The 15,847-nt window shown below is 41.4% G+C and overlaps 1 protein-coding gene across 5 annotated transcripts in view; it reads right to left on the reverse strand.

Moving 5' to 3' along the window:
• COA1 (cytochrome c oxidase assembly factor 1) overlaps positions 1-15,847 on the reverse strand; it is a 149,591-nt gene that overhangs the window by 90,412 nt on the left and 43,332 nt on the right. Inside the window, exon 1 of one of the 5 annotated variants that reach the window (XM_075827056.1) lies at positions 5,291-5,351. The exons of 1 other annotated variant lie outside the window; for it this stretch is intronic. In XM_075827056.1, coding sequence (XP_075683171.1) covers positions 5,291-5,336 — 46 coding nt within the window. In that variant the 5' untranslated portion in view covers positions 5,337-5,351. Of the gene's footprint in view, positions 1-5,290; positions 5,352-9,985; positions 10,108-15,847 lie in introns of those variants that run through there. 3 more of the 5 variants (XM_075827057.1, XM_075827059.1, XM_075827060.1) reach the window with 3 other exon arrangements.

Raw genomic sequence — 15,847 nt, forward strand, 5'->3', positions numbered from 1 at the left:
ACGACTGACATATCTAATACATTGCACAACATAGGTAGTACAATGTATTATAAATAAGTCAGACAGTTGGACCTTCAAGTCCTCTAGTGGGACTAAAACAAAGTGAAAAATAAAGTTGTAAAAAATATTACAAGTTTCAAGTAATGAAATAAAACACAAATCGCCCTTTTTCTCTTATCAAGTCCTTTATTATTGAAAAAAAATAAATAAACCATATTATTTTTTTTTGCCGAGTCCATAACGGCCTGAACGATAAAAATATTATGTTGTTTATTCCACGCGGTGAACGCCGTAAAAAAAAATAATTGAAAAACAATGCAGGATTTCTGTTTTTTGGTCACTTTGGCCTACAAAAATTAGAATAAAAACCTGATCAAAAAGTCGCATGTATCCGAAAATGGTAACTATAAAAACTATAGTTCGTCTCGCAAAAAACAAGCCCACATACAGCTCCGTCGATAAAAAAAATTATTAAAAGTTATAGTTCTCACAACATGACAACACGGTGACAGAAAAAAATACATTGTTTTTACAAAATAAATTTTATTGTGTAAAAGGTTGTAAAACATAAAAAAGTGCTATAAATTTGGTATCGCAGGAATTGTACTGACCCGCAGAGTAAAGTTAACATGTAATTTATAATGCATGGTGAACACTGTATAAAAATAAAATAAAAAAACTACGCCAGAATTGCTGTTTTTTGGTCACCCTTCCAAAAAATAGGATAAAAAGTGAGCAAAAAGTCGCATGTACCCCAAAATGATACCAATAATAACTACAGCTCCTCCCTCCCGCAAAAAAACTGCCCTAATACCACTATGTCTATGAAAAAATAAAATTAGTTAAGGCTCCCATAAGTCGAGAAAAAAAAATATGCAGTATTGCCGGTCCGAGGGGAACATTTCTTCTGTTTGAAGAGGCGATTTATCAAGGCCCTAAAATTAGGGAACCAGGAAGGGTAGGGCCCAAACAAATCTTCTGGAAGCGAGGGTGCCCATATTACACCAGGACAACACTTTCCCAGCAAAATTCACAAAACTGCAAAGGTGAAGAGTGTGGACCAAAAAGGGGATAAGAAAGGACGCCATATATCAGTGCAGAAAGGATTGCTTCACAGCTATGGATTATTTTATTGTTTTTTTCCCCATTGTTATAGCACCTGACTATGCCCCTGATGTACTCTGCCCAGCTTACGTAATTGAAAACACTAGCAATACTCGAACAAAACTACCAAGCAAATTCCACGCTCCAAAAGCCAAATGGCGCTCCCTCCCTTCTGAACCCTAAAGTGTGCCCAAACAGCGGTTTAAGTTCACATATATGGCATCGCCATACCCGGGAGAACCCTTTTAACAATTTTTGGGGAGTGTGTCTCCAGTGGCACAAGTTGGGCATTACATATTTGCCACTGAAATGGCATATATGGGTAAAATGTAAATTTTTACTTTGCACCATCCGCAGCGCATTAATTTATGGAAAAGACCTGTGGGGTGAAAATGCTCACTGCACCCCTTAATAAATGCATTGAGGCGTGTAGTTTCCAAAATGGGGTCACTTCCCGGGGGTTTATTTTATTATTTTACATCAGAGCCTCTGCAATTGTGAACCAATACTTTGTAAATCGCCAAATTAGGCCTCAATTTTGGATGGTACTCTTTCACTCCTGAGCCTGGTTGAATGTCCAGGCAAAATATTAGGGCCGCATGTAGGGTGTTTCTAAAACCAGGAAACACAGCATAATAATTAGAGGGCTGTCTTGTTATGGTGGCACAAGCTGGGAACCACATATGGGCATATCTATGGAAAAATGTCCATTTTCACTCTGCAACATCGAGTGCACACTAATTTCTGGAAAACACTTGTGGGGTTAACATGCTCACTAAACCCCTAGGTGAATACCTTGAGGGGTGTAGTTTCCAAAATGAGGTCACTTCTGGGGGGTTTCTACTGTTTTGGTCCCACAGTGACTTTGCATATGAGATATATCACCCAATCTGCACTCCAAAAGCCAAATGGCCCGCCTTCTCTTCTGATCCTTGCTGTGTGCCCAAACAGCAGTTTCTGACCACATATGGGGTACTGCAGTACTCGGGAGAAATTACTTTACAAATGTTACGGTGCTTTTTCTCCTTTTATTTGTTAAGAAAATGAAAAATGTTGAGCTAAAGCTACGTTTTATTGGAAAAAAATGTAATTTTTTATCTTGACTGTCCAATACTAATAAAATCTATGAAACACCTGAGGGGTCAGAATGCTCACTACACGCCTAGATGAATTCCTCAAGGGGTGTAGTTTCGTAAATGGAGTCACTTTTGGGTAGTTTCCACTGAGCTGGTACCTTCGGGGGTTTGCAAAAGCGACATGATGCCAAGAAACCAATCCAGCAAAATCTGTACTCCAAAAGCCAAATGGCGCTCCTTCTCTTCTGAGCCCTGCCTTGTGCCCAAACAGCAGTTTATACCCAAATATCGGATATTTCCGTACTCCATAGAAGTTGCTTTACAAATGTTAGGGGGCTTTTTCTTCTTTATTCCTTGTGGACATTGTTACTTTTCAGCTAAATCTACATCTTATTTGAAAAAATTTACATTTTTCATTTTCACGTCCAAATTCTAATAAAATCTATGAAACACCTATGGGGTCAAAATGCTCACTACACCCCTAGATGAATTTCTCGTGGGGTGTAGTTTCCAAAATGGGGTCTTTTTGGGGTGTTTCGTTTGTTTTGGCATCACAAGACTCTCTTCAAACTGGACATGGTGCCTAAAATATAATCTAATAAAAAGAAGACCCCAAAATCCTCTAGGTGCTCCTTCGCTTCTGAGGCCTATGTTTCAGCACACTAGGACCACATGTGGGATATTTCTAAAAACTGAAGAATCTTGGCAATAACCATTGAGTTGCGTTTCTCTGGCAAAACCTTCTGTGTTACTGAAAAAAATTGACTAAACATGAATTTCTGCAAAAAAAATTAACAATTTATAAATTTCACCTCCACTTAAAGAGACTCTGTCACCACATTAGAAGTGGCCTATCTCCCACATAATGAGATCGGTGCTATAATGTAGGTGACAGCAGTGCTTTTTATTTAGAAAAACGATCTGTTTTCACCACGTTAGGAGCGATTTAAGCTTTATGCTAATTAGTTTCTTAATGCCCAACTGGGCGTGTTTTAACTTTAGACCAAGTGGGCGTTGTACAGAGGAGTGTATGACGCTGACCAATCAGCATCATACACTCCTCCCCATTCATTTAGTCAGCGCATAGTGACACTGCGTTGTTCACTATGTGCTGTCTTATAGTGACATATTAACGTTACTGAAGTGTTTAGACAGTGAGAAGACATTCCTTCCAGCCAGGACGGGATGTCTATTCACAATCCCTGCACTTTGTTAACGCTTGTTTGGTACTTACAGCAGAGCAAGCATAATCTTGCGAGATCTCCTGTAAATGACAGGTTACAGCGAGATTACGCTTTGCTCTGCTGTAAGTACCAAACAGACGTTAACGAAGTGCCGGGATTGTGAATAGACATCCCGTCCTGGCTGGAAGGAATGTCTATTCACTGTCAAGACACTTCAGTAAGGTTAATGTGTCAGTATAAGACAGCACATATGGAACAACGCAGTGTCACTATGCGCTGACTAAATGAATGGAGAGAAGTGTATGACGCTGATTAGACCAGGTGGGCGTTGTACAGAGGAGTGTGTGACGCTGACCAAAGTAAAAACACGCCCACTTGGGCATTAAGAAGCTAATTACCATAAAGCTAAAATCGCTCCTAACGTGGTGAAAATAGATCGTTTTTCTAAATAAAAAGCACTGCTGTCACCTACATTATAGCTCCCATCTCCTTGTGTAGGAGATAGGGCACTTATAATGTGGTGACAAAGTCTCTTTAAACCTTTAGGCATTTCACAAGAATTAAAGCTGAGAAACTTTCTAAATTCTAAATGCGGTTTTGAATACTTTGAGGGGTGCAGGTTTTTTTAAATCGGGAGACTTATTGGGGTTTGTATTGCATAGGCCCCTCAAAGCCACTTCATAATGGAACTGGTCCCTCTAAAAATGTTGACATTTTCTTGAAAATGTGAGAAATTTCTGCTAAAGTTCGAGGCCTTGTAACGTCCTAGAAAAATAAAAGGATGTTCAAAAAACGATGCAAGCATAAAGTAGACATATGGGAAATGTTAATTAGCAACTATTTTGTGTAGTATTACTATATTTTTTTACAAGCAGATAAATTTAAGTTGATAAAAATGGTAATTTGTCGCTACATTTTGGCGTTTTTCATAATTAAATAATGAATGCATCTACCAAATTTTACCACTAACTTAAAGTACAATGAGTCATGAAAAAACAATCTCAGAATCGCTTGGATAGGTAAAAGCATTCCAAAGTTATTACCACATAAACTAATACGTCAGATTTGAAAAATAAGGCTCTGTCAGGAAGGTCAGCGGGAAGGGGTTAATTAAAGTCCCTTGAAAGAGAGGAGCACATTTATCAGCACAAATTGTCTGAAACAAGCGTGTCTGAGGGTGGCTTTTGTACAGGTTAAGGGAACTTACCTTAGTCCCCTTAACAGTCTTGCTGAGGTTGTAGAGACGGCGGAGCGGAGTGCAGAGAGGGACGGCTTCCGGGTGGAAGTCGCGACAGAGGAGCGAAGGAGACCGGCTCGAATTGTGTATGGCTCAAGTGCGGCGCCGATAGGAGAAGTGTGGGGACTGGTTCAGACTGCCTGCAGTCCTGGGACAGTCCCCGCGTACGAGTGCGGCGTCAGTGGGTTTGGTACAGTGACGGGATTGACTCAGATAGAGTACGATCCCTTCACTGTGTCTAAACTTAGTGAGGGCAACACACATCTGATCAGATGTGTGCGGCCACACTTGTCACAGTGGCCGTGTCGGTGCACAGATAAAGTGTGGCCGGAACAGTGGGGGAGGCTGACACCAGTGGAGCATGGCCTCGTTGAAGACAGAATGCTGGAGAACAGAGGGTACGGACTGAAAGTAGTCCGGCCCTCTAATAGGATTGTTCAGGAAAGGAAAAGGGGAGGAGCTATAGGGATGTAGGAGAGAAAAGGAAAAGAGGAGGAGCTAGAGGCAGTGGCAGTTGAGGGGAGAGAGAGAGGATTGTGGTGAGGTGCGTCATAGAAATTGACAGAAAGACAGGCGGAGGAAAATGGAATATTAAAAGGAATTGAAGCAAGAGAGATAGAACTGGTGTAAGTAAACACCAATATTGTATGCACAATTACAAGTAGTATCTCCTTAGGGAATAAAAATACCTGTGTACAATATGACATCTGTTAAATTCTGCCAGACATCCACCATTTTCTATCCTGCATTTCCTTCATTGAAAAAGCCATCAGTTCTTGGCGCATTATAGTTTACAAGACTGTAATTTATTCCCTGTGGATTATAAAATTAAAAAGCCATCGGTTTCTGGCGGATCCCAGTTAACAAGAATTTGATCTAATCCTTGTTAAATTGCGATTGTTGTCATTTACTTCTGTGTATAATAAATACCAAACTTATTTAACCCTGTGTGGTCACTACACTTTCAAGCTGCAGTCTGCAACTAAATTACAAAGGTTTTCCATCCAGAAAAGTGGCAGCGAACTATGCCACATACAAGCGGCTGTAGTTCACTAGCTGTGCCATATTCATCAATCAAAATCGTTATACGCCATAAATTCAAGTGCTCTATCCTGGGGCACAGCAACTGATGTTAGAAAGAATTACTCCAAAGTAGTCCCCCAACGTTTGTGTTTCTGATACTTTTCCTAATTTTAACAGGTCTTGCTACACTTTTCCCAGTCTCCTTCGCCCACTATTTCTTTTTTTTTTTTTTCATAGAAAAGCCTGGTACACAGATTAATTTTAAATAACCCTCATTTAACTTCTCCATTTCTTTGCACCATCTATACCACATAGTACATTACCAGTATTCTATATGAGGTGTTTCTGGCAACGATATGTGGGCACCATAATTAGCTTGTTAGTGGGTACGGTAACAGGCATTGGTGGGGCACTGTAACTGGTTCTGCGAGTGGGGCACTGTGGCATTGGTATGAGGTGCCTCTTTTAGTGGGTCACTGTGGATTAAACATTCACAGGGATACTGAATACTGAAAGTGAAACAAAAAGGACACAGCGCCAAAACTTGCGGTATCAATAGATAATGAGCGGAGATAACGCACATATATGCTCACCTCCAAGGTTGTAAATTACCGGCATGTAATTCGTAGTAGAAAAGCTGCTGCCAATCCCAACGCAAACTCCCACGGGGTTGCCAAGGTAGTAGAAATACAGGAGGAAAAAACGGGATACACAGCGCTGCTTAATGTAATTAATTTAATAACGGAGAATGCTACGCGTTTCGATACCGGACCGGCATCTTCATCAGGCATATCAAGAGGATAGTACAAAACCACATATATATATATACACAAATGTACAAAATGGAAAGCAAGTTCATTGGGCCAGTTCAGACCAGCCTCCTGGCTGGTCTGAACTGGCCCAATGAACTTGCTTTCCATTTTGTACATTTGTGTATATATATGTGGTTTTGTACTATCCTCTTGATATGCCTGATGAAGATGCCGGTCCGGTATCGAAATGCGTAGCATTCTCCATTATTAAATTAATTACATTAAGCAGCGCCGTGTATCCCGTTTTTTCCTCCTGTATTTCTACTAGGGAAACTGAATGGCAGGGTTGGTCAAATATGCCTTTTCTACCCTTTTTCATATTTAAAAGTTTTGGAAGTATGGAAATGTAGAGTATTTTATACATGTAAATATATATATATATATATATATATATATATATATATTTACAAGTTGTGGTTATTATATCTTGCTGTAATTTTTTGTCTTCTGCATTATAGCTTAGTTTTCTGTGTACATGACTGTATCTGTTTTCTTCAGTGGGTCTATCTGGAACACTTCATGTGAATCTGTATTGGGCCACTTCCTGTAAGTGTAGTTTTCAGGAACTTGTGGTCAATGCGCTTGCATGCGTTTCCTGTATATGTGCAGTCATCTATATATCAGGGTCCATTAGTAATGCAGATGGTGAAGACATAGTACACAAATAGAATGTTTTAATTCAAGCACTTATGTACTTTATATGGGCAAAAGAATGTAGACACCTCTACTAATTATGAATCTCAGGTGTTTTAGCCTCACCCATTGCAAAGAGGTACATATAATCAAGCACACAGCCATGGAATCTACATAGGCAAACATTGGTAGTACTATAAGTCGTACTGTAGAGCTCACAAGTGAGTTAATGAAATTTCTGGTCTACCAGATCTGCCCTGATCACTTGTGTGTGCTATTATTGTGAAGTGGAAGCGTCTAGGAATAACAATAGCTTAGCCACCAAGTGATAGACCACGCAAACTCACAGTGTGGAGTCACTGTGTGCTTAAGCACATGATGCGTAAAAATCGCCGTCCTCACTATGGAAGTTACATTAGCAAAAGAACTGTGAGTCAATAGTTTCATGAAATAGGTTTCCAAGGTTGAGCAGCTGTACACAAGCCTAAGATCACCATGTACAATGACAAGTGTCAACTGGAGTGGTATGAAATACGCCTCTACTGGACTCTGGAGCAGTGGAAATGTTCTCTAGAGTCTGGAGCGTAGCTAGGGGGGCAGGCGGGGCATGTGCCCCGGGCGCATCTGACAGAGAGATGGTAGGGGGGCACCAGGCCGGGCGCATATACAATTAAATACTCCTCCTGGAGCAGAATATCCCTGACGCAACTATCCATATATGGACAGTGACGTCAGGGGTTCCTCCTCCAGGAGAGGAAGAATACCTCCCAACCGTCCCGGACGGCCTGGGGTATGTCCCGCAGTCAACTGTATCTGCGTCCACAGGACGTAGATACAATTGAACCTAATGCTGAAACAAGGAACAGTCAGCCCCTCGCCGAGGACTCCCTGGGCACCGCGCTACTTTAAGCGCGGTGCCTGGGGAACGTCATTGTCCATATATGGACAGTGACGTAAGTGGCTCCTCTGAAGCGGAGTCTCTGTTGCCGGAACTCTGGCAGGGGATTCTGCTTCAGGAATAGCCCCTGACGTCGCTGTCCATATATGGACAGTGACATGACAGTCCAAATATAAACAGTAGCATCTAGGAGCGGGATCATCCGCCTATGCGATGGCTGGGTATTCCGCTCCTAGAGGGAGTCCCAATGGCGCTATCTACAGGGGGGAGGGGGTAGCGCTATCTACAGGGATGGTGGTGCTATCTTCAAGGGTGTGTGGCACTATATACATGGGCACTGTGGCACTATCTACAGGGGACACTGGCGCTATCTACATGGGTACTGTGGGCACTATTTACATGGGAACTGTGGCACTGTGGGCACTGGCACTAGGGGCATCTAAGGGGGCATTATACTTTATTGGGGCATCTAATGTGGTATTATACTGTATGGGGAAAGCTATAGGGGCATTATACTATATGGGGCAGCTGTGGGGCATTCAACAGTATAGCGGCAGCTATAGGGCATTATACTGTTAGGGGGTAGCTTTGGGGGCATTAAGCTCTATGGGGCAGCTATAGGGCATTATACTGCATGGGGGCATCTGTGTGGGCATTATACTGTATGGGGGCATTATACTGTATGGTGGTAACTATGGGGGCATTATACTGTATGGTGGCAGCTGGAGGACATTATTGTTGCTATTCGTGGCGCATCGGTTGTCACGCTTTGTGATACTTGAAAGTTGGGAGGTCCGCTCTTGGATAAGCCCCTGACGTCACTATCCATATATGGACAGTGACGTCTGGGGCTCCTCTAGGGAGCTCCAAAGGCGCTATGTACAGGGAGGGGGGGGGGGGTGTAGTGCTATTTACAGGAGGGTGTGTATGACACTATCTACAGGGGAGCTGGCAGTACCTACAAGGTGACGTGTGTGGCACTATCTACAGGGGAGCTGGCAGTACCTACAATGGGACATGTGTGGCATTATCTACAAGGGAGCTGTGTGTGGCACTATCTACAGGGGAGCTGGCAGTATCTACAAGGGGGCTGTGTGTGGCACTATCTACAAGGGGGCTGTGTGTGGCACTATCTACAAGGGGGCTGTGTGTGCCACTATCTATAAGGGGGCTGTGTGTGGCACTATCTATAAGGGGGCTGAGTGTGGCACTATCTACAAGAGGAGGTGTGTGGCACTATCTACAAGGGGCGGTGTGTGGCACTATCTACAAGGGGAGGTGTGTGGCACTATCTACAAGGGGAGGTGTGTGGCACTATCTACAATGGGAGGTGTGTGGCACTATCTACAAGGGGAGGTGTGTGGCACTATCTACAAGGGGAGGTGTGTGGCACTATCTACAAGGGGAGGTGTGTGGCACTATCTACAAGGGGAGGTGTGTGGCACAATCTACAAGGGGAGGCTGTTCATTATGTCACCACATAGTCTCATTAGCCTCAGTTATACAATCTGTTTAAGTCAGGCACTGACCCCTATTTATTTTATTGTTATGTTAACTTCATACAAATACATTTTATACAATTGTATGCTTCCAGCTTTGTCGCAACTGTTTGGGGAAGGCCCTCTTATGTTCAGGATTTTCATTTAACATCAGTGCTAGACTTAACAAATACTATGTTGGCTAAATAGGTATAAATTTCCACACACAGAAGAGTGGAGGCTTATATAGCCGCAAAAGGGGGCCCAAATCCATATTAAATGGGTTGCCCATTATTAAAAACACATGGTTGTTTCTTCCAGAAACAGTGCCACACCTGTCCATGGTTTGTGTACGGCATTGCAGCTAATTTCCATTGAAGTTAATAACGTTGAGCTGCAATACTACACACAAGCTGTGGACAGGTGTGGAACGGTTTTTGGGAGAAAGAAGTAATTCTAATCATGGGCTTTAATGCCCATGTTTTTGGAACAGGATATACAGAAAGCCCATATAGGTATGATGGTTAACTGTCCACATACTTTTGGTCATATAGTGTATATAGGTGCATGTACTTGCTCTGTTTTATCTTTCACCGAAAATCTCAGCATGTAATATCGAAGGCGTTGTCAGCTTCGGAAATCCCTACTTGTTAGAAGGATCGCTTGAAAAAAAAGAAAAAAAAAGAAGCTGATCAGAAAAAGTGTTCCCCAATTGAGACCACAGCGATCAGCCATAATCTACAGGAGAAACCTGACAGTAACAGTTTATTTTCCATGCAGCGCCACCAGAGAGGAAATTAAGCATTACACAGTGCCCATTCAGATCAATGGGTTATCTGTGTAATGCAGGACAGGCGAGGTCCTCCAGAGCAAGAGACGCTCTTTATAGCCGCTCTCCTCTCTTGCCAAGAGAGGAGGATCTTAAAGACAGGACCCCCCTCTATTAACTCAGAGTTACCTCATATGGTATATGTAAATTGATTTTCTAAACTGGAAAACCCCTTTAAATGCTTCTAAAGGTCACTTGATATCTCAGACAGTGAATGGGCAGCTTAACCTTTACAATACGTTCCTTTACATCCTAATGATGCATTAAAGTGGTCATCTTATCTCAACAATCCCATCTGTATACACAGCTACCTCGGAGATCAGCTGGCAGGTAAGGCAATGGGTCTGACAACTGGGACCCCAGGACTAGAGGGAGAAATCATGTCTTTGCAAAAAGTTGAATATCTCTGGTCACCCTACAAATCTGTCTTCAGTTTTAACCCTCAGATTCAGTGTTAAGAAATGCACAGTGACATTTTATGCTACAGGCAAACTTAAATTACCGTAGTGGAAACCTCTCTCGACAGTTTTTTTTTCATAGCTGTGGTCTACAGACTTTGAGCTTTTCTCAATCTGATTGGTGCTTCAAACTGAACTTAAACCACAACATACTTTCAGATTCCGAACACAAGCTTAACAAGTACTTAGGCAAGAATGTAGATGCCCAAACATACATATTTTTTTGATATCTGTCTGTAGGCACATCAGGCTATAGAATATAACAGAGAACGAATATACAACCTCATATTATCAGCTTTTTACTACAGCTACGGTATATATATTTATTTATTTTTTTATTTTTTTTTTAGTTCAATTTGCTTTTAGTGTTTTATTAAAAAATGTTTTATTTATTTGCGTGTTTGTGTTTTACTTTTTTTTATTTTTTAACTTTTTCTTGTCTATGGGGGCTGCCATTTTTTTTTCATCTCTGTCGATTAACGACACATACAGACATGGAATACGGCACATACAGCCCCATAGTGAATGCGAACGGGAGTCGTTCCATTCACTATGCTTTACGCCGTCTGTGTGGGAACGGCGCATGCTCCGCTCCCACACAGTCCAAATGGAAGGTCTTCGGCCGAGCGACGTCCGGCGCCATTTTCTTGTGGACCGGAAGCCGCGGCCGGACAGTAAGATTACTACTTCCGGTCGCGGCTTCCGGACTTGTGTTCTAATGCAAGCACTTGGAGCGGAGGGAGCAGATCGAGCAGACGGACCGGAGGGAGCGGCGGCGGCAGGAGCAGGTAAGTTATTTCTGTGTATGTACGTGTTTTAGTGTGTGATTACTACTATATGTAAACCTACTACACTGTGTGTTCGCTCAAAAAATGGCGGCACACAGTGTAGGAGGTTTGAACGTTCAATCCCCTCCTTTCTCCTGGCACTAGCCAGGATAAGGGAGGGGGGATTCTGTGAGCTCACTAGAGCGAGTGTGTCTTCTCAAATTTTGCAGCATAAAGCAATGTGGTTGCTTTACCACATGCCAATGCTGCAATTTTGGGAATTGCTCCATCTAGTGACCAGCATTGGGAAATGTTATAAATTAGAATCTAATTTATAATATTTCCTGACTCGTGAAAAAATTCAAAAAATTAGAACAATGTTTAATCATTTATATACTAACTGTTTAACTAAAAAAAATAAAAAATTTCTAGCGACACATTCCCTTTAAATTAAGTTCTTACCATTTATTTTACATATGTTGGGCTATAAAAAAAAGTGATCCTTCAATTCTGTAACATAACTGCTCTGTGTAAAGCAGAAGAGGTCTTCACTTATTTCCCCCTTCCCATAGAAGCACAGCCGTACAGTGTGTTTTGTGCTGGACCCTGCCTCCCCAAACCCCTCAGTTGCAGAACCACATGGGATGTAGTATGTCAGTGGTAGGCACTCGGGGAGGATCTGTTACAGGCCCTCTGGGGCTACAGCACTGTAAAGGGGCTTCAGACGCTAAAGATTTGCATTGGGGCATCTGTGGCAGGCACTCTGGGGGGAAGCTAAGGTACTGTTTGGGGGAAGCTGTGACTGACACTCTTGGGTTGTGAGACCTCATAGGGGCAGTAAAGACTAAGTATCTGTGTTGGGGGAATCGCAGGCTGAGGATAGGTGTGGGCCAACTGTAGCTGGCAAGCACTGCTAAGGGAATATTGGTGCTGAAAAACAGGCAATAAAAAAACATAATGCTGCCTTGGGTGGGGTTGGAGTACCTATTTTCCAATTTTTACATGTAGGATATGACGGACCTATCTAATGAAATGTTTTCACTAGGCCAGCCAATGTTTTAAAATGGTCCTGCTATAGAACATATTCAGGGAACCTGGACTACAGATTTAGTAGAGGGTGGTGGATTATAAAAGTCACCCATAGAATTTCTGGGGCCCAGAAAATTGACTTGGGTGATTCCAGGATCTATTCAGGTAAGAGTTTAATTACACAATGCAGATAAAGAAGAAGTATAATGTTATATATATTTTTTGTGTTCACGTAACTCAAAGTAGAAAATATTGCCTGGACAAGAACGCTTAAAAAAATATTTGTATTTTTATTAAACCTTTAAAATGGGCTAAATCAAGCCAATAATTCCTATAGATACCAGGCTAACTAGGTAGGTAGGTAGGACTAGATAAGGGTGCCAATATATTGGTTTAAGGGGAAGGTGTCATGAAATTTATTTTTTATATATTTTAGTGTGATATTAAAATACATTTTATTTATTTGTGGTTTTTTTTTCTTACTTTTACTTCTCTATGGGGGCTGCCATTTTTTTGGTCATCTCTGTATGTGTCGATTAACGACACATACAGAGATGAAATACGGCACATACATCCCCATAGAGAATGCAAACGGGAGTCGTTCCATTCACTGCAGCGTACGCCATCTGTGTGGGAACGGCGCATGCGCCACTCCCACACAGACCAAAACGAAGCTCGTTAGAGCGAAATCCAATGCCATTTTCATGTAGACCGGAAGCTGCTGCCGGACAGTCAGATTACGACTTCCGGCCGCGGCTTCCGGCTATATGTTCAAGGTAGCGAAGGCGCAAGGAATAGGAGTGGAAGCGGCAGGTAAGTTATGTATGTGATGTGTGTATTATGTTCGTGTATGTTAGTGTTATACTGTCTGCTTAGCACTGTATCTAATCCTCCTACACTGTGCATTCGCTCAGAAAATGGCGGCACACAGTGTAGGAGGTTTGAAGATTCAACCCCCTCCTTCTCCTGGCACTAGCCAGAATAAGGGAGGGGGGATTGTGTGAGGACCCTAGAGCGAGTGTGTCTACCCCAAATTTGCAGCATAAAGCAATGAGGTTGCTTTACCACATTGAACATGCTGCAATTTTGGGAACTACTTCCTCTAGTGACCAGCACATGGAAATGTTATAAATTAGAATCTAATTTATAATATTTCCTGACTTGTGAAAAAATTAAAAAAATTAAAACAATGTGTAATCACTTAAATAATAATTGTTTAACTAAAAAAAAATTATAATAATTTCTAGTGACACATTCCCTTTAAATTGTTATGGAACTACTCCAAATATTTAGTTAAAACATATAAATTCTGTCCCTACCTGGACTAGATAGCAAAGTGTGCATTCCCGCCGAGTAAAGAGATGATACCTAGCAGCAGAGTGTGTATGATCACTCAGTAGCAAAAACGCAACACCTGCGACACAGTGTGATTCACACTGAAATGAGCCACAGCACCTAAATTTCTTGTGCATTAGCACCCATAAACAAAAGTGCAGCACCTCGAGCAGTATTGTGCATTCACACTAACAAGGGACTGTACATTTAAACAAAAGTGTGCATTGACACTAGATGAATATCATATACTAAGTGTGCATTCACACTAGATGAATATAATATACTAAGTGTGCATTCACACTAGATGAATATAATATACTAAGTGTGCATTCACACTAGATGAATATAATATACTAAGTGTGCATTCACACTAGATGAATATAATATACTAAGTGTGCATTCACACTAGATGAATATAATATACTAAGTGTGCATTCACACTAGATGAATATAATATACTAAGTGTGCATTCACACTAAATAGATATGGTATACCAAGTTCGCATTCACACTAGTCAGCAATATCTACAACACAGAGTACATTATCGCTGAGATAATCAGCACATCTGCACATTCAGGTAGTATGCATTCACACTCCTCAGTAGTAGTGTAACACCTATAGTTGTAGTGTGCATTCACACCTGAAAAATATTGTCCACCTGATAATAAAGAGTGTGCATTCACACTGTACAAAAATTAAACGCCTAACGCGTTTCCACGTCCTTATTTTATATAGAACGTTTCTTCAGAGGCATGTATATTGAGAAAGGGCAGATTAGCACATCAGTTTTTCATGCATTATTGTCTATCCGCCCTGTGTCTGCTAGAGCTTTTCTCCTAACAGAACGGTTCTGGTATCTGACCGCAGCGATGCAACAGAACGCCAGCTATTTAAAGGAAAGGTGTCGCGAAAATTTATTTTTTTATATCAATTTGCTTTTAGTGTTTTATTAAAATACATTTTATTTATTTGTGTGTTTGTGTTTTACTTTTTGTGATTAGAAGCAAGCACTAGGAGCGAACGGACTGGAGGCAGCGGCGGCGGCTGGAGCAGGTAAGTTATGTCTGTGTTTGTTCGTGTTTTAGTGTGTGATTACCACTGTATGTAAGCCTACTAAACTGTGTATTCGCTCCAAAAATGGCGGCACACAATGTAGGAGGTTTGAACATTCAATCCCCTCCTTTCTCCTGGCACTAGCCAGGATAAAGGAGGGTGCATTGTGTGACCACACTAGAGCGTGTGTGTCTTCTCCAATTTTGCAGCATAAAGCAATGAGGTTGCTTTACCACATGCCAATGCTGCAATTTTGGGAATTTCTCCCTCTAGTGACCAGCACAGGGAAATGTTATAAATTTGAATCTAATTTATAATATTTCCTGACTTGTGAAAAAATGTAAAAAAATTAGAACAATGTCTAATCATGTATATAATAACTGTTTAACTAAAAAAAAAAAAAAATTTTTTTTTTTCTAGCGACACATTCCCTTTAAGCTTTTAGCCCTGCCCTTTGGGAGGCTGGACGATTACCTCAAACACCCAATCAGAGTGCGCCACATCATCAGACGCCGCGCCCATTCAAGAGCTCATCCACATCACTCCTCCCTGGGCATTTTAAACGACACTTCGTGTCATGTAGATATGGGAATCACCAAGCGGCTGTAATTCTAAATAATGGTGTATATATAGGAGAAGCAAATTGAAGTGATATCGATAAGAGTTCATAAAGAAACAACTAATTTTGATAACGAAAGCAAAGCTATATATGAGCCAATAGGATGTACAGATGATACAAGTAAAAAATCGCCACCGATCCATACGCATCAAACTACTATCTCCAATTATCAGCTCTACCTTATAAGAAACAAGTATAGGAGATGTTATAGATAAGCTCTAGCAGACACAGGGCGGATAGACAATATTTCATGAAAAACTGATGTGCTAATCTGCCCTCTCAATATACATGCCTCTGAAGAAACGTTCTATA

Source organism: Rhinoderma darwinii, chromosome 5 (assembly GCF_050947455.1).
Source record: "Rhinoderma darwinii isolate aRhiDar2 chromosome 5, aRhiDar2.hap1, whole genome shotgun sequence".
Lineage (NCBI taxonomy): Eukaryota > Metazoa > Chordata > Amphibia > Anura > Rhinodermatidae > Rhinoderma > Rhinoderma darwinii.